This window comes from Equus przewalskii, chromosome 2, assembly GCF_037783145.1.
Source record: "Equus przewalskii isolate Varuska chromosome 2, EquPr2, whole genome shotgun sequence".
Taxonomy (NCBI): domain Eukaryota; kingdom Metazoa; phylum Chordata; class Mammalia; order Perissodactyla; family Equidae; genus Equus; species Equus przewalskii.
Genome location: NC_091832.1, coordinates 47915026 through 47936726, shown reverse-complemented (window position 1 = coordinate 47936726; position 21701 = coordinate 47915026). Strand labels below are relative to the sequence as shown.

At 60.3% G+C, this 21701-nt stretch overlaps 3 protein-coding genes across 29 annotated transcripts in view; 1 reads left to right on the top strand and 2 right to left on the bottom strand.

The window, feature by feature from the left end:
- The first annotated feature begins 2918 nt into the window (after nt 1–2918).
- On the top strand, nt 2919–9129 carry CALML6 (calmodulin like 6). The gene is given in 6 exon segments (XM_070591188.1): nt 2919–2933; nt 8419–8515; nt 8518–8592; nt 8687–8831; nt 8909–9009; nt 9083–9129. Coding segments are annotated over 6 exon segments (480 nt in total).
- Nucleotides 9130–9519: 390 nt separating this feature from the next.
- TMEM52 (transmembrane protein 52) lies at nt 9520–11501 on the bottom strand. Its single transcript, XM_070611126.1, has 5 exons — nt 11319–11501; nt 11190–11233; nt 11040–11081; nt 10251–10429; nt 9520–10142 (listed from the first exon to the last, which is right to left on the bottom strand). Exons 1-5 carry the CDS (start codon nt 11385–11387, stop codon nt 9964–9966), a joined length of 513 nt encoding a protein of 170 aa, XP_070467227.1. The 5' UTR covers nt 11388–11501; the 3' UTR covers nt 9520–9963.
- Nucleotides 11502–14154: 2653 nt separating this feature from the next.
- CFAP74 (cilia and flagella associated protein 74) overlaps nt 14155–21701 on the bottom strand; it is a 72713-nt gene continuing 65166 nt past the window's right edge. For 26 of the 27 annotated variants that reach the window (XM_070611117.1, XM_070611100.1, XM_070611109.1 and 23 more), the window contains 13 exons: nt 20372–20470; nt 19217–19356; nt 18454–18588; nt 18164–18273; nt 17972–18027; nt 17747–17866; nt 17309–17464; nt 16314–16443; nt 15941–16095; nt 15592–15724; nt 15195–15325; nt 14840–14974; nt 14155–14665 (listed from right to left, as the gene is read on the bottom strand). In XM_070611117.1, the coding sequence (XP_070467218.1) occupies nt 14540–14665; nt 14840–14974; nt 15195–15325; nt 15592–15724; nt 15941–16095; nt 16314–16443; nt 17309–17464; nt 17747–17866; nt 17972–18027; nt 18164–18273; nt 18454–18588; nt 19217–19356; nt 20372–20470 (1626 nt within the window). In that variant the 3' untranslated portion in view covers nt 14155–14539. Of the gene's footprint in view, nt 14666–14839; nt 14975–15194; nt 15326–15591; nt 15725–15940; nt 16096–16313; nt 16444–17308; nt 17482–17746; nt 17867–17971; nt 18028–18163; nt 18274–18453; nt 18589–19216; nt 19357–20371; nt 20471–21701 lie in introns of all 27 variants that reach the window. The other variant, XR_011537616.1, reaches the window with a different exon arrangement.

Sequence of the window (21701 nt, the reverse complement as noted above, 5' to 3'; positions counted from 1 at the left end):
ACTGACCCTGGAACCTCTTTTAGCTTTTGGACCAAATGACCTTGCTGTTGTCACATTCAAACAAGACTGAAGAGGATAAGGAAGGAAGAGCCCCCAGAACATGAAGGCCCTGGAGCCCTGCGGAGGAGCAGGGGCCACAGGGTACAGGGCTGCTAGGGGTCAGCTGTGAGCCCCCTTGGGGCCTGGACGGAACTGAGTCACACAGTAGCTGGGCAGAGCGGCAGACCAGGCCCCTGAGCACAGACAGGCAATGTCTCAGGACATCAAAGACAGGGGCTCCTGGGGCAGGCACCTCAGGGTCCCGTGCCTGACCCCGGTCCTGGTGTGAGAGGGGTCCACCCAGCACAAAGGGTTGTCTGAGGACACGAGTGCTTCTCTGCCGGCCTAGACATTCGGGGTCGGGGGTCAGCCCAAGGCGAGCGGTGGCTCCACTTTTCCACAGTCAGCACCCTGCCCCACTCCCGGCCACCTGCGTTGGGCTGGGGCTGTCGTCTGCCTACAGGTGCATGAAAGGGATATTTATGCCTATTTTTGTCCTAGCAATTGTGGGAACCCAGAAGTGAGGCTTCCGGGGCAAGGTGTTGAAACGAGGGATGGAGAGGGGCCCGGGCGGGCGGCCTGGGACGCAGGCCCCGCCGAGTTCCAACGCGGGGCAGGCCGACCCCAAACACGAGGACCCGGAAGGCCGACCATCCAGCGGCCCGGTCCGGCCCGCCCCTCCCGGCTCTGCGCGGCCCGCGACCGCCGCCTGGTGCCGACGCGCGGAATAGCCGCCGGGCGGGACGGGGCGGGGCCGGGGCCGAGTGACAGGCAGGGGGCAGGCCGGGCCGAATGACAGGCAGGGAGCGGGCCGGGGCCGAGCGAGGGGCGGGGCCTGGGCCGAGGGACGGACACGGGCTGGAGAAGTCCTGTCCCGGACACTGCCCTTCCCGGTGGGTTGGGGATCTGGCACCCCGCAGGAAGACCCCGGATGACCATGGTGGTGGTGTTCCAAGAAAGGCCTGTGTCTGTACTAGTGCGGTCGGGAGTTTTCCTGGCTGGTGGCCCGCGGCCCTCTGCACCCACTCCCTTGGCAGAAACAGCCCGTTTCAACTCTTAGCGGTTCCCTCTGGTCTTGATTTGGAAATTAATCGAAGTCTCAGTAGTTGGAAAAGATGGTCAGTTTGATGCTGATCTTTAGTGTTGAGATTTCTTTGTGGATCAATAAATGATCGATGTGTAGACCAATCCAGAGGCTCTTGAAGAGGATGTTCTGAGACTGCGACCCCGGACCCAGCAAGCTCGTGGAGCTCACGTGCCGGTGACACGCCCGGTAGAGGAAGCGCCGGAGGTCCAGGAGGTCCCCGCCTCGGGTTTCACCGCGTCCCGCCTCCGACCTTTCGGGGTCCTCACGTTTGAAGGTTGTGTCTTGTGAACAGAAAGCATTTGGTGTTTGTTTTTATCCTGTCTGATAATCTGCCCCTTAGTGGAGATTGTTTTAAATGGCATTATTTTGATTATTGATGTATTTGGATTTATTTTTTAAAATAAACTTTATTTTTAGAATTGGTTTAGATTTACAGAAAAGTTGCTAAGAGCATAGAGAGTTCGCACACACTTCATACTCGGTTTCCTGTATTATGAACATCTTACATTCACATCACACGTTCATCACAATTAATTGACCCCTGTTGTTTTATTAACGAAAGTCCTTGCTTTATTCAGATTTCCTTAGTTGTTACTGACTGTCCTCTTTCTGTCCCAGGATCTCACAGTGAATTTAGCTGTCACATCCCCTTGGCTCCCCAGACTTCCCTTGTTTTTGATGACAGACAATTTTGGGGGCGCTGATCAGGACATTTTGTAGAATGTCCCTCTGTTGGGATTCGTCTGGTATTCTCTTGGGGTTAGACTAGGGTTCTGGGTTCCGGGAGGAGACCACAGAGGTGCAGGGCCCTCTCCTCACGTCGCATCACCATGACACATCTCTAGTGATGTGACCTTGGTCACCTGACGGGGGTCAGTGCCCTTCTCTCTGCCTCTCCATACCCTACTCTCTGGAAGGAAGTCACTATTCGGGCCCACAATTAAGGAGTGGGGGTGTGTGCTCCCCCTCCTTGAAAGCAGAATATCTGCACAAAGTATTTGGAATTCTTTATGGGAGATTTGACTTTTCTCTCCCATTTATTTATTTATTCAGTCATTTATATCAATACAGACTCATGGAAATTTATTCATTTTTCTTGTGGTATTAAAATTTACGTAACATAAAATTTACCATCTTAACCATTTTAAGTGCATAGTTTCAGTGGCATTCAGCACATTCACGTTGTTGTGCAACCATCACCACCATCCATCTCCAGAACTTTTTCATCTTCCCAAACTGAAATTCTGTCCCCATTAAACACTCACTCCCCATTCCTCCCTCTCCCCCTCCCCCAGGCCCTGGCACCCACCATTCTACTTTCTGTCTCTAAGGATTTGACTGCTCTAGGACCGCAGATAAGTGGAATCACACAGTATTTATCTTTTTATAACTGGTTCGTTTCACTGAGGATAATGTCCGCAAGGTTCATCCATGTTGTAGCAGGTGTCAGAATTTCCTTCCTTTTTAAGGCTAGATGATAATAATTCAATTGCATATTGTATTAGAATTCTCCAGAGAAACAGAATCAATTACACAGAGAGAGAGAGAGAGAGGTGATTTATTGCAGGAATTGGCTCACATGGTCATGGGGGCCGAGAAGCCCCACCACCTGTCATCTGCCGGCAGGAGACCCAGGAGGGCTCGTGGTGTTGTTCAGTGTGAGTCTGAAGGGCTCAGAACCAGGAGCGCTGATGTCCGAGGGCAGGAAAGGCCGGATGTCCCAGCTCAAGGAGAGAGCACTTCCCTCTTCCTCTGCTTTTTTGTTCTGTTTGGGCCCTCAACAGAGTGGACGATGCCCACTGCATTGGTGAGGACAATCTTCTTTACTCAGGCTGCTGATTCACATGCTATCTCTTCCAGGGACACCCTCACAGACACACCCACAAATAGTGTTTTACCAGCTGTCTGGGTGCCCTTAGCCAGTCAAAGTTAACACATATTAACCAACGCATATGTATGGACCACATTTCGTTTATCTATCTATCCATTGATGGACACGTGGGTTGTTTCTACCTCTTATCTATTGTGAACAATGCTGCTATGAACATGGGTGTACGAATACCTGTTCGGGTCCCACTTTCAATTCTTTTTGGCGTATGCCCAGAAATGAAATTGCTGGATCACATGATAATTCTATGTCTAGTTTTTTGAGGAACTTCCATAATGTCCTCCACAGTGGCTGCACCATTTTCCATTCTCACCAACAGTGCACAGGGTTCCAATTTCTCCACATCCTCCTGACACTCGTCATTTTCTGTGTTTTTGACAGTAGCTATCCTCACGGGTGTGAGAACGTATCTGGTTGCAGTGTTGATGTGCATCTCCTGGATGATTAGTGATGCTGAGCTTGCTCTTCTTTGGAGGCGTGCCTATTCAAGCTTTTTGCTCATTTTCTAATCCGGTTGTTTATTTTTGTTGTCATTGAGTTTCAGGAGTTCTTTACATGTTCTGGATGTTAATCCTGTATCAGATAAGCAATTTGCAAATATTTTCTCCCATCAGGTCAGCCATCTCTCCCTCTGTTGACGGTGTGTTTTGATGTCCATGGATGTTTATTTTATTCTTTGGCTATAACCCAGCACACCCTGATTTCTTCTATTGCTCACAGTGTTCCAGCTTTGCCCCGGGAGCTCTGCCAGGTGGCTGGTAATGTCTACGACGTTACTTTCTGCTCTAATCATACAGCTTTTCTTTCTTTCTTTCTTTCTTTCTTTTTTTTTTTTTTAAAGCTTCAGTGCATGGTTGTGTATCCTAGTTGTGGTTTAATTCTCTGTGTGAACTACCTGGTTCTACGACTGGGAAATTAACCTGGGCAGCACCAGTAAGAGTGCCAAATCTTAACCACTAGGCCACCAGGGCTGGCTCTATGCTGCTTTTCTTTTCCTTTTTTTTTGCTGAGGAAGATTTCCCCTGAGCTAACATCTGTTGCCAGTCTTCCTCATTTTGTATGTGAGCTGCCACCACAGCATGGCCATGGATGAGTGGTGTAGGTCCACACCCAAGAATCATACCTGGGCTGTGGAAGCAGAGCACGCCAAACTTAACCACTAGGCTACGGTGGGGGGGGGGGGGCCGGGGGGGGGGCGCTGGCCCTATGCTGCTTTTCTTGTACTTCTGTCTCCCTTCCTGTATCTCTTAGGTTTGTTACATTTCCTTTATTCTTTTTCCCCTCCACAGATGTGGAAGTTGTACAACCTACTTCTGTGATTTTAAGATTTTATTTTTATTTTTTTCCTTTTTCTCCCCAAAGCCCCCTGGTACATAGTTGTATATTCTTCGTTGTGGGTCCTTCTAGTTGTGGCATGTGGCACGCTGCCTCAGCGTGGTTTGATGAGCGGTGCCATGTCCATGCCCAGGATTCGAGCCAACGAAACACTGGGCCGCCTGCAGCGGAATGAGCGAACTTAACCACTCGGCCACAGGGCCAGCCCCGACTTCTGTGATTTTAGTGGTCACCTTAAGAATTCATGTTATGTTTTAATCTGAGTTCCTTGCTCTGGCCATGTCCAGAACAGTACTGGGATCTTACGCCTTCATCCACTCCCATCTTCCACGGTTGGTGGTCTGGGGTTTGGGTTTTTTGTTTTTCACCCCTTGTCCAGGCTGCGCTTCCCTGTAAGCAGACCCTGAGACAAGGACTCGACACAGGACTCAAGACTAGAGCATACAACTTTCTGAGGAAGTGCAGGAAGTAAGAAAAGGCCAGAAGGGCGGTGGTCCCGTGGCTGAGCAGGTGACACTATGGGCAACAGGGCTCAGTCCACAGGGGACCTGGGGAGACCACGTCACAAGGGCAGCACTGGAGTGCCCTGCAGTAGGGAGGGTGGCCCCGGGCGGCCCATGCCCAGATGCTCAGGAGACTGAGCACATTGCTCTAGCCTTCCTGGGTCCCTGTCCTCAGTGACCCTCTGGAGAGGAGAGTCACGACTCTCCAGAGAAGCAGACCAATAGGAGAGGAAGAGGGGGAAAGAGAGAGGGAGAGAAGGAGAGAGAGGTTGATTGTTTTAAGGAATTGGCTCTGGCCGTTGTGCTGATTGTAGGCTGGAGACGGGGAGGAGCCGGTGTTGTGGCTTGAACCCAGAGCTGGTCTGGAGGAGAATTCCTTCTTCCTGGGGACCTCAGAATTTTCTCTTAAGGTCTTCAACTGATTGCACGAGACCTACCCACATTATGAAGCTAATTTGCTTTACTCAAAGTCTACTGATTTAACTGTTAATCATATCTCAAAAAACACCTTCTTACCATGTTAATTATTCACAATAGCCAAGAAGTGGAAGCAACCTAGGTGTCCACGGATGGATGAATGGATAGTAAAACATGGTCTACACCTACAATGGAATATTATGCAGCCTTAAATAATAAGGAAATTCTGACACATACTGCAACATGGATGGACCCTGAGGATATTAGGCTGAAAGAGGCTAGTCACAAAAGGGCAAATATTGTATGATTCCACTGGTATGAGGTCCCTCGAGTTGTCAAATTCATAAAGGCAGAAAGTGGAATGGAGGTTGCCAGGGGCTGGGGGTGGGGAGGGGGAGTCGGTGTTTAACAGGAACAGGGTTTCTGTTTTGCAAGATGAAAAGCTTTCCGAGACCTGTTATGGAACAAGGCACGCATAGCTAACAGTGCCGAACAGTACACTTGAAAATGGTTAAGATGGTGAATTTTATGTTTTTTTACCACACAAAGAAAAAGAACAAACAGACTGTGCTCCGTCATAGATGTTCAGCAAATGTTGGTTCCCATCTCTGAGTAACACTACATGCTAATTTCAGCACTGTAACCCGTACATTTATGAAAAAAACCTGACAGCAACACTGAGACTCGTGTCTGCACAAACATCTGGGGTCTCAGCCCTGCTGAAGTGACGTAAAATTACCCCTCGGCCCTGTCTGTCCTCAGGCGCTCGGGCCCCGCCCGCCTTGTCCCCCACTGCTTTTTCCTCGTGTGTCGTGGTTTGGCCTTAGAGCTGTGACGAGTTTTACTGAAATGCTGTTTGACTTCCGCCTGCTGGTCTGGTTTGGGATTTTCGAGAGAGAGGTTAGAAAGTCTTTTCTCACCATCACAGAGCCCAAAGCCAAGGCCAGAGAGCAGCCAGGACGAAGGGAGGGGCCGGAACTGGCTGCTCCTGCAGCCCCGCCGGGCTGCTGGCCTGGTGCCCACCGGAGCCATCCTGCCCCGTCAGCACTGATCTGGCGGCCTCAGCAGCTGGCCTTCCAGAGGAGGCGTCCCCGAGGCTTCAGATGTATTCTGGCAGGCAGAGAGCCAGCTGGGCTGGTGGAGGACACAGCCTGCCTCACCTGCTCAGACTCATCCAGTGGTCACAGGGCCGGGGCAGGGGTGTGCGACTCTGGGAGCCATGCACGGGGTGAAGGGAACTAGGTGGGACCCATCTGTGACTATCCCCCGGGTGGGGGCTGGAGTGGGGATAGGAGGACCCCCCTCAGCCCTGACTTGCAACCAGACCCCTAGTGTCACGGCTGGACCAGCAGGTCGTCTTGTATCCCCTGCCTGGATGGGAGCCTGAGGACTGGGGCCAAGGGGTCGGGAGCCGGCACCGCTGTCCCAGGTGGGGTGGGTGTGGGTGCATGTGTCCGAGGGCTGAGCACATGTATGCAGGCATGTGTGCTGCTGGGGCATGTTGTTACCAAGCAGCCTGGCCACACGGCTCCCTTGGGAGCTGGCTTTGCTGTTCTGAGTGGAAGGGAGGTCAGGTTTCCCTGAGAAACCCCAGAATAGAGAGGAAACCTGGCCTGGCTTCCCAGGGGCCAGTCCAGCTCCGTGGTCCTGTCTGTCCTGCCCCCTCTCGCCTCCAGCCCACGTCTAGCTGTTTCCTCCCTGGACCGCAGACCCCCAGCCCTTTCTGCACAGGGTGGCCAGAGGCGGTCCCGAATGCATTTGTTCATTCAACGTGTCTTTAGAGGGTGTCTGCAGAGTGCTGGCTGGGGACGTGAAGGCATCACCCGGCCAGGGCAGGCCTTCTGCCAGATCCCTCACAAACAAGTGACGAGAGCCCGGGTGAGGGTCCACGGCAGGATGACGGGAGGAGGCTGACCTGGCGGAGGGGCTACGGCTGACGTGAAGGCCTTCCTGCCCTCGGCCCACAGGCTCCATCCTTGCTGCAGCCCCAGGAGGGCTGAGGCTGCGGCGGGGCCTGGCTAGGACCCAAGGTCCGAGGGGAGCTTCAGGGTGAGGGGGTGCCCAGGCTGAGGAGGGCCAGGAGGGGCGTGTGGGGAGGGCCAAGCCTGTCCTGAAATAGGGCCGGCAGGATCTCCTGGCCATACAAGGCTGGTGGTTTCCAGACCCTGGGGACCCCAGGCAGCCTGGCCCAGCTAAAACGGGGCCACTACCTCCGCCCCTCGTGCTCTGCGCACAGCAGCTCCAGTGCCAGCCTGCAGTGCCCTCTCAGCTGGCCACAGACGTGGTAAGGCCATTCCTGGCGCCCGGCAGAGCCGCCTGTGGACTGGCTGGGTGGTCGAGTGGGAGCTGGGGACAGTGCCCATGGGTAGAGGGGCAGGCCCTCTGGGCACAGGGATGGGCTGGGGCTGTGCCTGACGGTGCGAGGGTCTCTCTGGGAACCTGAGGGAGAAATTCAGTGAGGCTGGACAGGGAGGACAGAGTGGGTGCTGAGGCTGAGCCCTGTTGGCTACTGACCCCGCCCTCACTCGGGGGGTCAGGACAGAGCAGCCCTTCTGAAAAAGGGCAGTGGGTGGCAGGCAGGGGTGGCCAGGTGCTCGACTATCCTGGACGCCAGAACAGGCTAGGGCCCAGGACCCTGCCCCCAGGCCGTCCCCTAAGTCCTGTCTTCACCCAGGCCTGGAAACCCCTTGCCCTGGAACTTTCACCCTGGCCTGGGTCAGGCTCCTCCCCATGTTGGTAGGTGGCGTCCTTCACCTGGTCTCACCTGGTGTCCACTGCATTGGGCTCAGGGACTGGGGCTGACCCACCTGCCCTGTAGCCTCCATTGTCCCCTCATGTGGCTGGCCTGCGCCCTGGCTCCTGCACACCTAGCTGTCCCCACTGCCCGCCGCCGCCCCTGCCCCCCGCCCCCGTGTGCCTTCCCCCTTTAAGCGGCTTGGTGGAGTCCTGCTCACTCTCAAGAGTTGTGCCACCTTGTCTGGAAGCTGCTCTGGGCTGGGGGCCTCCTTTTTTAGCTACAGGGCCCAAAAGGTGGCCAAGCGGATGGATGCGGCAGGGTGCCTTGTGCCACGTGTCCCAGGGCCTCCAACCTCCCCCTGACTGAGGGGCAGAGGGGACCCTGGTGAAGCTGGGCTGGTGTGTCCCCGCAGACAGAGCGCCTGACGGCCACACAGATCAAGGAGTACAAGGGTGTCTTTGAGATGTTCGATAAGGAGGGCAATGGGGACACGCAGACAGGTGACCTGGGCGGCTCACGAGCCTGCTGGGCATCAACCCCACCAAGAACGAGCTGGCCTCCATGGGCAAGGATGTGGACAGAGACAGTGAGACTTGGGCGGGTCACCTGTGTGTGAGTGGGGAGGGGCTGCATGTGGCTCCCCCTCATGTGGGCCCCAGCGCGCTGCTTGCTCCCCGCAGACAAAGGTTTCTTCAACTGCGACAGCTTCCCGGCTGTGACGCGGATTTACTGAGAGAAGGCCCAGACCCAGGAGAACGAGCTGAGGGCAGCCTTTCGCGCCTTTGACAAGGAGGGCAAGGGCTACATCGACTGGGACATGCTCAAGTAGGGCCAGGGGCTGGTGGGAGAGTGGGTGAGGGCTGGTGCCCACTTGGTTCCCACTCAGTGGGGGGGTCCCACAGGTATGTGCTCGTGAATGCGGGTGAGCCCCTCAACAAGATGGAGGCCGAGCAGATGATGAAAGAGGCTGACACGGACGGGGGTGGGACTATCAAGTATGAGAGTGAGCAGGGGATGGGCCCTGGGAGCCTGGTGGCCAGGCAAGGCCGGGCTGCTGACCTGTCCCTTGCTCCCAGAGTTCATGGCCATGATGACCGGAAAGTCCTTCAAGCTGGTTCAGTAGGAGCAGCTGCCGCAGCCGTGGGAGGCCTGCCCGAGGAAGGCTGCTGCCCACTGCTGGCCATACTACGCCCCCATTCCCCTGGCCAGCTCTGTGGCCAATAAACCCTTCAGCTAGAGGCAGGTATGGTTCACTGTCCCCATCCTGGAAAGGAGGGGCCAGCAAAGATGGGGGTCTGGAGAAGGGAGAGGGTTTTCCTGGGCCAGCCATGGCACATGGCCTGTCACTTCTGCTGCGACATCTAACACCGCCCACTGCCCAACTCTGGGCTCTGGACACCAGCCTGAAGGCCAGGCTGGGTGGAGGTCGAGGACCGTGTGCTTTCCCTGCCTACCTGCACTGGGGGGCGGCTGCCTGAGGGCCCCTCCCGGAGCCCTTTCCTACAGGCAGAGACCACTTAGATACAAACTTTATTCTCTCTCCAAAGAGCTGCGGACATCATAGCCAGCCCTGAGCCCTGAGGCTTAGGCTTTTGGGGCCTCCTCTGGGCCCAGGGCCTGCTGCGATGGGTAGGGGCTGGGGCTGAACACAGCAGCCTGCTGTGTGTGTGTGTGTGCGTGTGTGTGTGGCCAACACAGGGCTGGCTGGCTCGGCTGCCCGGCGTTACATAGCAACGAGGCCAGGGCTGCAGCAATGTGCTGGACGGCTGGCCTTCCCGGGGGAAGGATGGTAGGGGTGGGCTGGGGGTCCCCGGCTCCAAGTGCTCCCTGAGCACAGGGAGGTTCAGGAGAGCTCTCTCCCTCCTTTGAGGGGCATCAGGGCTACAGCCGGGGATGTGGGGCATTGGGGCCCAGCTCCTGGGTCCCCTAGGCCTGAGGCCCTACCCAAGGGGCTGGGCTACTGGGAGGGGGGTGGCTCTTCCTGTTTGGGTTTGGCCATCTTGACAGCCTCATCGTAGGAGGGTGGCAGCTCGGGGGCGTACAGGCTGTAGGCAGGAGGGGTCATGGAGTCGAGGTCCAGCTCCCCAAAGGGTAGGGGCAGCTGCATGCTCAGCGGGTACTGCACGGAGCTGTAGGCTGCAGGGAACCGGAGTGGGTTTGTGGGGATGGGTTTGGCCCTCACCCACCCCCCACTCCCCCTTGCAGGCAGGCAGGCCACCAGGAGCAGCGTCTGCAGGCACTCACAAGTCACAGTGCTGTGCACGGGGCTGTCGCTGTCCACAGGAATGACTGTCAGGTCGCAAGGCTGAGGTGTGGAGGGCAGGTGTGGCTGAGTGTGTGCCCGCTTCCGGAGGCAGCAGGACCGGACACAGCTGGCCGTGACCCCACACAGCAGCAGCAGGAGGACAGCAAGCAGGATAAGCCTGGGCAGGGAGGAGTAAGACCCTACCACTGGACTGACCCCCAGCCACCGGGCACCTGCTCCCTGGGGCAGTCATGACCCAGCCACTGAAGACAGCACAAAAGAAAACCAGAGAATGTCCCTCTAGGCTGGAGACCTCCTTCCTGGCCAGAGCTGGGCCTAAGGAGCTGGCCCACCGCAGCCTCCTGCTGCTGGGCCTGCCCTGGCTGTCTCTCCAGGGCTGGCCACAAGTGGCCTTGGGCTCACTCCCAGGACACACTGTCCTGGGCTGACTGCACAATCCTGTGCCCAGACCAATGACCATGTTCACAGGGGACTCCTGCAGGATTGAGGAGGGAGGGGGTGGGAGGTGGGCAAGCAGGCTATGAAGGGAGGACCTGCCAAGGGCCCGAGTGGCCCGAGCTGTGCGGGTCTGGGGCAAGACCGACATGGGAGGCTGCCCATGGTCCTGGGGGCAGGAGTAGGCTGAGGGCCCCAGCGCCTTCCCGCCAGCGGCAGGGGTGAGGAACAGTGCAGGCGACTCCAGCCTTGGAGCCAGGCAGGGTGGGGTCTGGTGGGCCTGGCCCCGGAGAGAACCGTGGGGCACCCTCCGCGCCGCGCCCTCCACTTACCCCACGTGCCACAGGCTGCTCCAGCGGGCCTGGGGCGGGCACCTGCGGGGAGGGCGGCACCTGGAGCAGGCGGGGCACCGGCCGGCCGCCCGGCCCTCCCGAGCCTCCCCACAGGGCGGGGCGGAGCCCTGCTCCCTCCCCACGACTTACTGGTCCGAGGGGTCGCAGCTGCCGTCTGCGAAGCCCAGCGCCACCTGTGGGGACAGGGGTGAGCCCGGGCCGGGGCAGGCCGCGTGCAGCCCCGCCCCGCGGTGCCCGAGCCCAGCGCCCGCGACCCACCTGCGGCAGCAGCAGGAACGACTGCAGCAGCAGCAGGAGCCCGCGGGCGGGCGACGGCCCCACGAACATACTCGGCGCGGACGGGGAGGCGGTGCCGGCGCTGAGCCGCTTTATGGAGGCCCCGCCGTACGCAAGCCCCGCCCCCGAGCCGCGCCCATTGGAGGGCCACCCTGCAGCCCCGCTCCAGTGTCCCGCCCCCAAGTCTCCGCCCTATGTGAGCCTTCCGTTCAGAGGCCCCGCCCCGCTAAATCCCCGCCTCCGAGCCGCACCCATTGGAGGGCCACCCTGCAGCCGCGCCCCAGGTGCCCCGCCCTCACAGCTTTATAGAGGCCGCGCCCAGCGCAAACGCGGCTCCGGAACCCAGTAGCCACGCCCAACATTCCCCGCCCCCAAATCTCCACCCAATGATAGCCGAGCCCTTTAGAGGCCCCGCCCCCACGGACTCAGAGACCGAAGGCACCGCCCACCTGAGGGCCCGCCCCTCGAGGCCACGCCCAGTGCAAATCCCGCCCCGACGGCCCCGCCCCCGGACGCTCCGCCCCACGGCCCCGCCCGCCAGGCCCGCGCCTCCGCGTCGCCGAGCCTGGGGTCGCCAGTGGAGGGCAGTTTCGGTCTCGGCCCGAGCGCGGAGCTCCAGCCCGGCCGGGCCAGGCCTGTCTGCAGTCGGGCTCGGCGTGGATCGCGGCGCCCCCTGGAACGTTGTGGCCTCGGAGGGTGGCAGCCAGGACAAATGTGACCAAACCTCGCACACACCGCGGCGCCCAAAGGAAAAGGCTGTAACAGTGGGGACGCTGGGGTCAAGCGCGTCGTTCGAGGACATTTATTATGCACGCACGCAGCAGGCGCTCCCCGGTTGGCCTGGCCCACCGGAACTTGGGATTCCGAGCTCGGCTCTGGGCCCTCCAGGCACCCTGGGAGCACACCATTTCCAGGAGGGCTTCGCCTTGAAAGCCACGCTCAGCCTGGGGGAGGTGGCCTCTGGGCCTGGGGGCACAGATCGCTCAGCACCATTCCCTCTGCCTGGAGTGCCTGCTGTCCATGCTGCCCAGGAAGCTGGGGACCATTTCTTCCAGGAGGCCCTCCTGGCCCTCTCCCCTCCTCCCACCAGGCTAGGCATCCTGTTAGGTTCCTTCTGGCCTCTGCTCCACCATCTGGTGGGCAGGCTAAGGGAGGCAGTCAGTACGGCAAGGTGCAGAGTGGTCTGCTTTGTCCCGGGAGGGTGGGAGGATCAGCCACCTCTGTCCTGTCTTTGCATTCTTTCCTTCTTCTTTTGGTGAGGAAGATTGTCCTTCAGCTAACATCTGTGCCAGCCTTCCTCTATTTTGTATGTGGGATGCAGCCACAGCATGGCTTGATGAACGATGTGTAGGTCTGTGCCTGGGATCCACACGGGCAAACCCCGGGCCACTGAAGCAGAGTGCGCAAACTTAACCACTATGCCACCAGATGGCCCCTGTCCTGTCTTTCTTCCTTGCACTCAGGACAGTCTACCCCTACATTGTCTCCCCCTCTGGAAGGGAAGTGACCCCACCCTGCTGAGGGCAGAGCCTCCTTAGCTTGGCTCTCTCCTTCCTGGATCTGCGAGGCACTTGCTCCTTGCTTTCAGCCAGACTCTGTCCTGCACCTCTGGGCTGTGCCCACCCTGCTCCAGCCAGGCCGGCCATACTTGGCTCCTGGCCATCCTTCCTCCTCTCTCCTGCCTTGACTGCCTTGGGGCTCAGCTCGAGGGCCGGAGGGAGGAGATGGGCAGAAGTCCAGCCAGGGTGCAGGAGTCCAGGCAGGGCCTTAGCCAGTGAGTACCAGTGCCTACTAGCAGGAGAGCCAGGCCAGGGTTTAGAAGAGAGTGGCCTGCCTCTCCTGCCCGGCACGGACAATGCCCTGCAGGGAGCACCACCTCCCGGGGGCTGAGCCTGGTCTGCTGGGTCCTGCCTTCCCCTCTCACCTGGTGAGGAGGAGGCTTGGCCTATGACTGGTCAGCCCCAGTGAGCGGTAGGAAGGGACCTGGTTCTGCCCACCAGACAGAAGTCCTACAAAATGCCGCTCTAGGGTCGCTGTCACCAGCTCGAGGTGAGGGAGATAGCAGCTTCCAGGCACCAAGGGCAACGAGGAGCTGGGGTGAGGACAGGTGGCTCCAGGTTGGTGTCCTGAAGCCAGTGCTCAGGAAAGGCCCCGGATGCACTGTGCCCTCCACCCCTGCTGGGGCGGGCTGTGCATGTTCTCCTGGGGGGTGGGCTCTGTGGGGACAGTGTCCAACCAGCCACTATCTACAAGGTAGGGGCTGGGGTGCGGACACCATTCTGAGCTCCCAGGACTGTCTCACAGGCTTGGGGGGCTTCTACCTTGCAGGGCTGGTTGGGGCCCAGAAGGCCGAGCCTGGACTCAGTTCAGAAAGGTGGGAAACCAGACTCATGCACTGGGGCCTCACCCTGGACCGGGCCACGCTCTGAGGGAGGACATGAGTGAGGGTGTGTCCCTGACATTGGCTCGCTCCTTTCTTGGGGACAGCAGGGATCCTAAACTTGGGAGGAACAAGGAGGCCTGAAGGGTGCCCCGGCCTCTGGAGCCTCCTGCCCCAGTCTCCCTCCTTGCTGGGCCTCTCCGGGTCTGGGCGTTTCAAGTCCAGCCCCGCACCCCTGCACCCTGGCCTGCCAGCTGTTCCCCCAGTGCTCCAGGAAGCCCCTCCTTAGTCTCCCAGGCAGAGTTCATTGTTTTATGGACTGATTCGCGCGTGTGTGGGTGGGAGACAGGGGGCTGCCTCCCCAGGGCTCTGTCCCCACCTCTCATTCTGTGCTCGCCCCAGCAAATGACTCACTGTTGCCTGCACTGCAGGTCTGTATGCAGCAGCTTGCAGAGGGTTTATTGGCAGACCCGTGGGGCAGCTCTTCCCCCGACTGAGGCCTCTAAAGGCTGGGCAGGTGCCGGTGGGGCTGGGGGCTCTGAGGGGCTCATGTTAGGAGTAGGTTGTAGGCAGGATTGGCCTAATTGCTGGTTCTGAGCGTGGGGGCCAGGGAGGGGGTGCTCGTGGCCCCTGGCTCACCGGGTCCAGGGCAGCAGGAAGTGGCCACGCCTTGGGGCTGGGGTGCCCTGGCCATGGGGCGGTGCAGAGGGCTGCCCATTCGAACCTGCTCAGCAGGGGATGTGCAGGTCCCAAGTCCCGGATGGATCGGCCTGGTCTTAGACTAGGGGAGGGCTGCAAGGATGGGCGGGAGGGTCTGCGGGGGCTACGTGGAAAGACTCCTGTGGCCTCCGGGGCTGCTCACCACCTGGGCTACAAAGAGGACCTTGTAGAGCTCCTTCACGTCCCCCCTGAGCTGCAGCAGGGCTGACGCCATGAGTGGGTGGTCCGGCTGGAATAGGAGTGGGGAGGAAGGAGGGAGACCCTCAGGCAGATCTGCCCACCTCACCCACCTCACCCACCCAGGGCCCACCCAGCAGCCCCCTCTCAGGGGTGGGGAAGGGGTATCATCTTGCCCAGCCTTTGGCTTTCACAGGGGTCTCTGGCCACAGTCCATGGCACCCACATCAAAGTCGGCAGGTGGCGTCCAGGAGATGCTGATGGTCTTGGTCTGGCCGCGTTCCACGAAGCCCCTGGAGGGCTCGATGGTGAAGCCCTTGTGCTGCAGGGACGTGATGCTATCCAAGCTGAACTCGACAGTCTATGGGACATTGGAGCTGCTGGCAGGCCGGTAGGCCTGGCACAGCTCCCAGGGGGCAGCGAGGCTGGGGGCCAGGATGCCCAGCTCCACCCACCCTCTCAGCCCTGACCAGCAGGCTGCCCCCCCCCCCCATCAAGGGGTGAGGTCAGGAACGGCCTGGGAGGCCCAGGCAGGGGCGGTCGCAGAGGTGCCAGGCAGGCTGGGGCAGTGCTGCAGTCACCTTCTTTGGGGACAGCTGGGTGGTCCGGATGCAGCCCACGTGCAGCTCTCGGGTGGCAGGTGGGGCTGGCATGTCCACGTCCAGCTGGAGGTATTCCAGGGTCACCAGGATGGGCTTCAGTTCCTCCGCTTCTGGAGAGGGAGGGCCTGGCTGGGTTGGCTGGGTGGCATGTGGCCAAAGGAGCGAGGGAGCCGCCCAGGGTCAGGCGAGGAGTGGAGGAGCTGGTCCTCATGAAATCTCCGTTTAGCATGCCCCCCTTGCTTTGGGGGATAAGCCAGGAAGCCAGGAATGCTGGCCCAACCCTGCAGGCTTCCCAGGGTTATGGATGTGGCTGAGGAGTGGGTGGGGTGCTCTTATTGCCATCACTGCTGGGCTCCCACCCCCTCAGAAGGCTCACCCTCTCTGTGCTCGGAGTCCAAGGCAGGGATCACAGTCAGGGACTCCACAGGCACATCAAGGGGGTCTCCGCCCTCCACGAACATCATGTGCTCACGCGCTGCGCCCTTCAGGAGGATCTGGCGGGAGATTTTCTGGGGACGAGGAGCACAGCAGCCTCGTCCTGTGACCTCGCACCTGGGGCTCCAGAGGAGCAGGGCCAAGGGATCTGGGGCACTGGTCTCTCCACTTGATGACCCCCAGCCCAGCAGGAGTCCTCAGGCCTGGCTGGGGGGTCCAAGTGGGCAGAGCAGGGAAGGGCCAGCAGGTGGGGGGTGGGTGGGAGAGGGGCTGGGGTGGGGGCGGCGCACCTTCTCCAAGAGCACGACCTGTAGTCGGTCAGAGAAGTACAGGCTCTCGTGGTCTGGGCTGAAGGTCACGGTGAAGTCCTGCGCCCCGCCCGCCTCCAGGACGCCCTCGACCGGGACCACGCTGAACACACTCTGGCCGCTGTGGTTCTGCACGCCTGTGGGCGGCGGTGGGTGGGTCACCTTGTACCTGGCTCACACCGCCTGCTGCCCAGCGTTCCCCCGCCCCACACTCCTGATGGCCTCCGGTGCCCCACCTCACCGCAAACCCTGCCTTCCCGTCTGGCCCCATCCCTGCCCCCACCCACCCCCCACATCGTCCTGTCCCCCCAGCCCCTCTGCCTACCACGCCCCCATGCCCTGCCCATCAGCTCACCCACGACCTCTGCCCTCTTGGCCCGTGAGGTGAGGAACTGTGGCAGCTGCTGCCGGGCTTTGGCCCTCGTGCTGGAGAGGCTGTCCAGCTGCAGGGAGAACCTGATGGGCAGTGAGCAGTTGTTCTGCAGCTGCAAGGAGAGGGTCCCTGTCACTGGATGGCCCATCCAGCTACGATGGGCAGGATGCCACAACGAGGCCTCAGTCTGTGCCTGTCCTCTGGGCCACACCCTGCCGAGGGACCATCGCCCCCGTCTTCAACGATCCCCAGCCGGCGCCTGTGACACGTTATTGAGCGTTGGTTCATCTCGTCCAGCCTCACATCATCCCTCTTGCGGGCTGGCGCACTGGCCTCAGCCACCTGTGGGGCCCTCGGTCCTCCAGGGCTCCCTCTGCTGTCAGGCTCAGGTTAGCCTTCTGCGGAACCACTGTCCCCACTCAGCTTCTGTGCCCGCCCTCACACCCTTCTCCTGAGAGCGCCCCCTCCTCAATAAAACTCTTCAGGGAATTCCAGTCCCTGGGCTGCTGCCAGGACCCAATCTGAGCCAGGCGAGGAAGCAGGTGTCCCGAGGGCTGCTTGATCTGGAGGCTGGTGTGTCTTAGAAGCTGGAGGGACCCTGGGAGCCAGACCTGCCTTCCTGCAAGGGCGTGGGAGACCACAGGGCAGTGGGACCCACCAGGGAAGTCTGCCACCTCTCCCCTAGAGGTACCTGAGCTGAGCTCCAACTCATCCTGGTGAGATGGCCCATACAAAGGCCCTGAGGCAGGAGGACAAAGAGCACTGAGGAGGCAAGGGCAGCTAAGGGGTGGAGGGAGGTGGCATCCTCAGCCTTCTCCTGCTGGAGAGGTCAGTGGAGGTGGCAGGTGTGTGGGGCGGGCAAGGGCATGGCCTGCACCTCCAATGGCTCCCCACCAAGGCAGAGTCAACCCCTCCCAAGGAGGAGCCCCCTCCTAGGAGGCTGGGGCAGGCACCAGGGCCCCTGCGAGGTGCTCCACCTTGAATCCCGAGGAGACAGACTCCCTGGCAATCACGTAGCCCATGTTGAGGACATCCCCTTCAATGGAGCACGTGATCATGGATGCCACGCCGGTCCCCACGAGGGTCAAGGAGAGTGTGCCTCTCTTGGTGATGATGTCCAGCGCTTCCTGGGCCTACGGAGACCACGTCCCTTAGTGAGGAGCAGACATTGTAGAGGCATGTGCGGGAGCTCTGCCCCGGGAGCAGCTCCGGCACCCAGCTGGGGGCGCTGGCGCTGAGTCCTCTGGGAGCTCCCCAGCCTCCGCCTGCGGGTCAGAGGGGAGGGCCCAGGAGGACTGGCTGCTCCCAGGGCCTACTGGGACAGCTCCGGGCCTGAGCACATGCGGGTGTGCAGTGTCGCGCTGGTCCACGGAGCCTGGGGCTGCGGCATGGCTCAGGGTGGGCCTGGGACTTACCAGGACGCTCTCGCGGGGAGAGAAGGACAGCGCCAGGACCTGGGTCTCACCCGCCAGCAGCTTGCGGATAGGGTTCAGCAGGACAAAGGGGCCGTTGGGGTTCAGCATGGAGAACTCCACCTGAGGGCCGGTGTCAAGGAGAGGTGTCGAGGGTGGGCCACGACCCCTCCCCAGACCCCTCCCCACTCCCTGCAAGCTGCCTGGGCTGGGTGTGGATAAGGATACGGCCAGATCCTCAGGGGAGATGTTCTGAATGGAGACCTTCTTTACGCCGCAGTGTCCTGAAACCGGACCAGGGAGTCGGGTCACAGCCCCAGGCTGGGGTGGGGTGTGCCTCCGGGCCAGGAGGTGCCTTGGGGGCCTGGGTCCCTGTGGGTGGCAATGTGGGGGTGGGGGCTGGGCTCAACCAAGACTCACCTACAGCGATGTGGCCAAAGTTGGAGATGGTCGTGCCTTTGTTGGACGTCACTACGATGGACGGTGCCACCGCTGGACACCACAGCTCCAGGTACAGGGTGTTGTGGGGACTGGAGGCAGGGCCGGCACGCCGATGGACCAGGACCCACCCCCACGGCCTGACCCTCAGCCCTGGCCCCCACTCACCCCAGCCACCGGGCCCCACCCCGAGGCCCCAGATCTGGGTTGGCAGCAGAGGAGGGATGGTAACTTTTTAGCCGGCCACACCCCACCCTGACCAGATGCCACACCTGAAGCTCAGGGGTTCCATCCCCTTCCGGTCTTGGATGTCGCCACTGGCAACGACACAAGGGATCACAAACTTGTCGAACTTCCCCGGGAAAGATCTGACCAGGGTGGCCCGGGCAACCTGGTCCTCGTGAGAGCTGGAGTGGAGCCGGAAAAGTGCACTCATGCCCCTGCCCTTGCTGCCCCCTAGCAGACTGGAGGCCCTGCCCCACCTCCATGGAGGGGTCCATGAGGCCACACCTGCTCCCCAGGGCCCTGGGCCAGACGGTGAGGGGCAGCAGGCTGGGGCCAGGCTGCAGCTGTCCCAGGTTTGTCTGGCCAGCTAGCTTCCTCGCCTCTTCCTTGCTTCCCGTGGGGCCCTCCCCCACCCAGGGTCCTGGTCAGGCACTTAACCAGAGAGCCACATTCCTGGGGCCGCAGGCAAGAGTCCAGGGCTGACAAGTGACAAAAGCCCATCAGAGCTCTCTTGGGCTCATTTGAACTTGGGGAGGCTGAGCTGGGGATATGGGAGTGGCATGAGGCTGTTCACAGGGACATCAGGCCCAGGGGAATGGGGTAGGCAGATGCCCAGGAAGGCAGAGCCTGAGGGGCCTCAAGGCAGCGCCTGGATCCAGCTGTGTCTGAAGCTAGCGCAGCCCTGGACTTCCAGGTCAAAACAGCTCTGTTCCAGGCAGTCTGTGGGGGAAAATCCCCGTGGGGGCCAGGGCAGGGTCTCCTCAGTAGGGCCTGGAGGGAAGAAGTGGGGCAGTTGGCTCTCAGGCCCACCTGCACCTAAGGTCCTGCTTCTGCTGCTCTGGAGGCTGGTTGCTGGAGGCCCGGAACAGCCGGTCTCGGTTCTGCAGTCGCAGCGTGGAGACGGACTGTCTCTGCAAGTCCTTCCTCTGGGGGGCCATGTCCTTGTGGGACTTGGAGGGGGAGAGCAGGCTGTGGGCCCCTCAGGGCTCTGCTGAGCCCGGCAGCCACCCAGCCGCCCCTTGCAGCTCCCCTAGGGCCCAGCCCAGGCCTGGGCAGACCACCCAGGGCAGGGTCCCCGGGGGCATGCGTTTGGAGGGGACAGGGACCCAAACACCAAGAGGCTCCCTCAGAAAGACTGGCAGCACGTGCAGAAGGGCTGAGTGATGGTCCCCGTGCAGAGACCTGTGCACCGATACTAGTGTCTGCCTTCACCAACAGGGAAACTGAGGGACAGAGAAGGTGAAGAGTCGGCCAGGACCGGGGTCCTTGTGCCTGGTGCCCTTTGCCCGCACTTTGCTGCCCGGCCCACAGGGCGAACCTAAGTGCTTCCTCCTCCAGCACGTGCTCGAGCAAGCGTGCTCAAGGCACAGATCCGGACGTGGACAAGTGCAGTGTCCCTCGGGTCCCCGGGCCGAGTGGGTGGGCATCACTTGGCCCTGCCTGCACAGCTCCGGGTGGGTCCGCGTGGACGCCTTCCCGGCAGAAGCGCTTGTGCGGCCACGTCACCAGGGCTGGGCCTGTGGTGGGGTCTATCCCCCGATCGACTTCCCCCTTCTTCCCAGGCTGCTCTCCCCTCGTGGGGTCAGCAGCTGTACTTGTTCAGAGCCGCAAGCCGTGTGCCATTTGATCTGCTCCCCTCTGTTGTGAAACTCGGTTAGTGGAAGCCCCATCTGCTCATCACTGCCAGGGGCGGGGGCATGGGGGGGACAGGGTGGCTGGCCCATCCTCCCGAGACTACCCTCTGGGGTCCACCTGCCTGGTGCTGCCTTCAAGACAGGAGGAGGGGCTTTGCCAAGAAAGTTTCAACCTCTTGAAACAGCTTGACACAACAACGTTGCAGAACAGTCTGCCCAGCGCTCCTGGCACAGGGGCCTGGGCCCAGAGCCTCAAGGGGCTGCAGCGTTTCTCCCCGAGCAGGCCCCACCCCATGCCTCTGTGCCCTCCTCTCAGGGCCTCCCCACGCACCAGTTTGCCCTCAGCTTCTTTGGTCAGGGCCTGGAAGGCTTCCTGCTGGATCAGCTTGCTGGGCAGCACCGGCTGGAAGGCCACCTGGACCAGGCACCTCTGTGGGGAGAGGAGCCCAGAGGGCAGAGCTGGCCCCCGCTGGTGCCTTGCCCTCCTCAGCACCCCGTGTCCCACCTCCCCTGGACTCCTCGAGGTCACGCTCTCTGACACTCCTGGTGTGATGCCTCCATCTCCTCTTTGGGATTTCAGCCTAGCATGCCCCTTCTGGGAAGGCCCTCCCTGCCCCCTGACCCCTGAGAAGTGGGGGTGGGCTGCAGGGCATGATGACCAGCCCACACTTACCATCCAGGGTAAGGCTCCCCATGACGGAGGCCCTGGATGGGCCAGACCCGGCCCACTGCCCATGAGGCCCAGTGAGAAACGAACCTTCGTTTTCAGCCATTCAGATTTGGGGGGTGAGTTCCTGTGCCCTAACCTGTCCCTGTGGCCACAGCAGCCTTTCCAAAGCACCTCCTCATTGCAGTTCCTCCCACGGGAAGTCCAAGGTCCCAAGAGGACTGGCTCCTCATGGTCTCCCCAGTGCTCAGTACAGCAAAGACAGCATGGAGGGGAGAGAGGGGGGTAGAGAGAGAGGGAGGGAGACAGAGGGAGAGAGAAGGCCCAAGCACAGCTGGAGTACCCCCGGGACACAGGACCATTACTTAAGCAGAATTTGCTACATTTAATGAAATGCATTTTAAATAACATACTTGGTGAAACCCTGCCGGGGCCCAGGCATCCCCAGCACCTTCCTGGGCCGGTTCTTACCTAGTCCTCCCAACAGACATCACAATGGCTGTCACCCTAACTTTATTTTATTTATTTATTTACTTATTTTGAGGAAGATTAGCCCTGAGCTAACTATTGCCCATCCTCCTCTTTTTGCTGAAGAGGACTGGCCCTGAGCTAACATCCATGCCCATCTTCCTCTACTTTATACGTGGGACACCTGCCACAGCATGGCTTTTGCCAAGCGGTGCCATGTCTGCACCTGGGATCTGAACCAGCGAACTCTGGGCTGCTGAGAAGCGGAACGTGCAAACTTAACTGCTGCTCCACTGGGCCGGCCCCTAACTTTTGAAGGTAAGGAATGAAGCTCAGAGAGGCTGTGATGGCCCGGGGGACAGGGGATGACCTGAAACTCTGCCTCCAGCCCGAGTTCTTCCTGCTTTATCAGGAAAAGCAGAAGGCGGGGAAACCCATGACTGATGGAGTGGACAGATACCCTGCACTCTTGGTGACCAGGTGCCGCGTGGCCTCTGTGCCCATCTGCTGTGCCATCCAAGGGGCT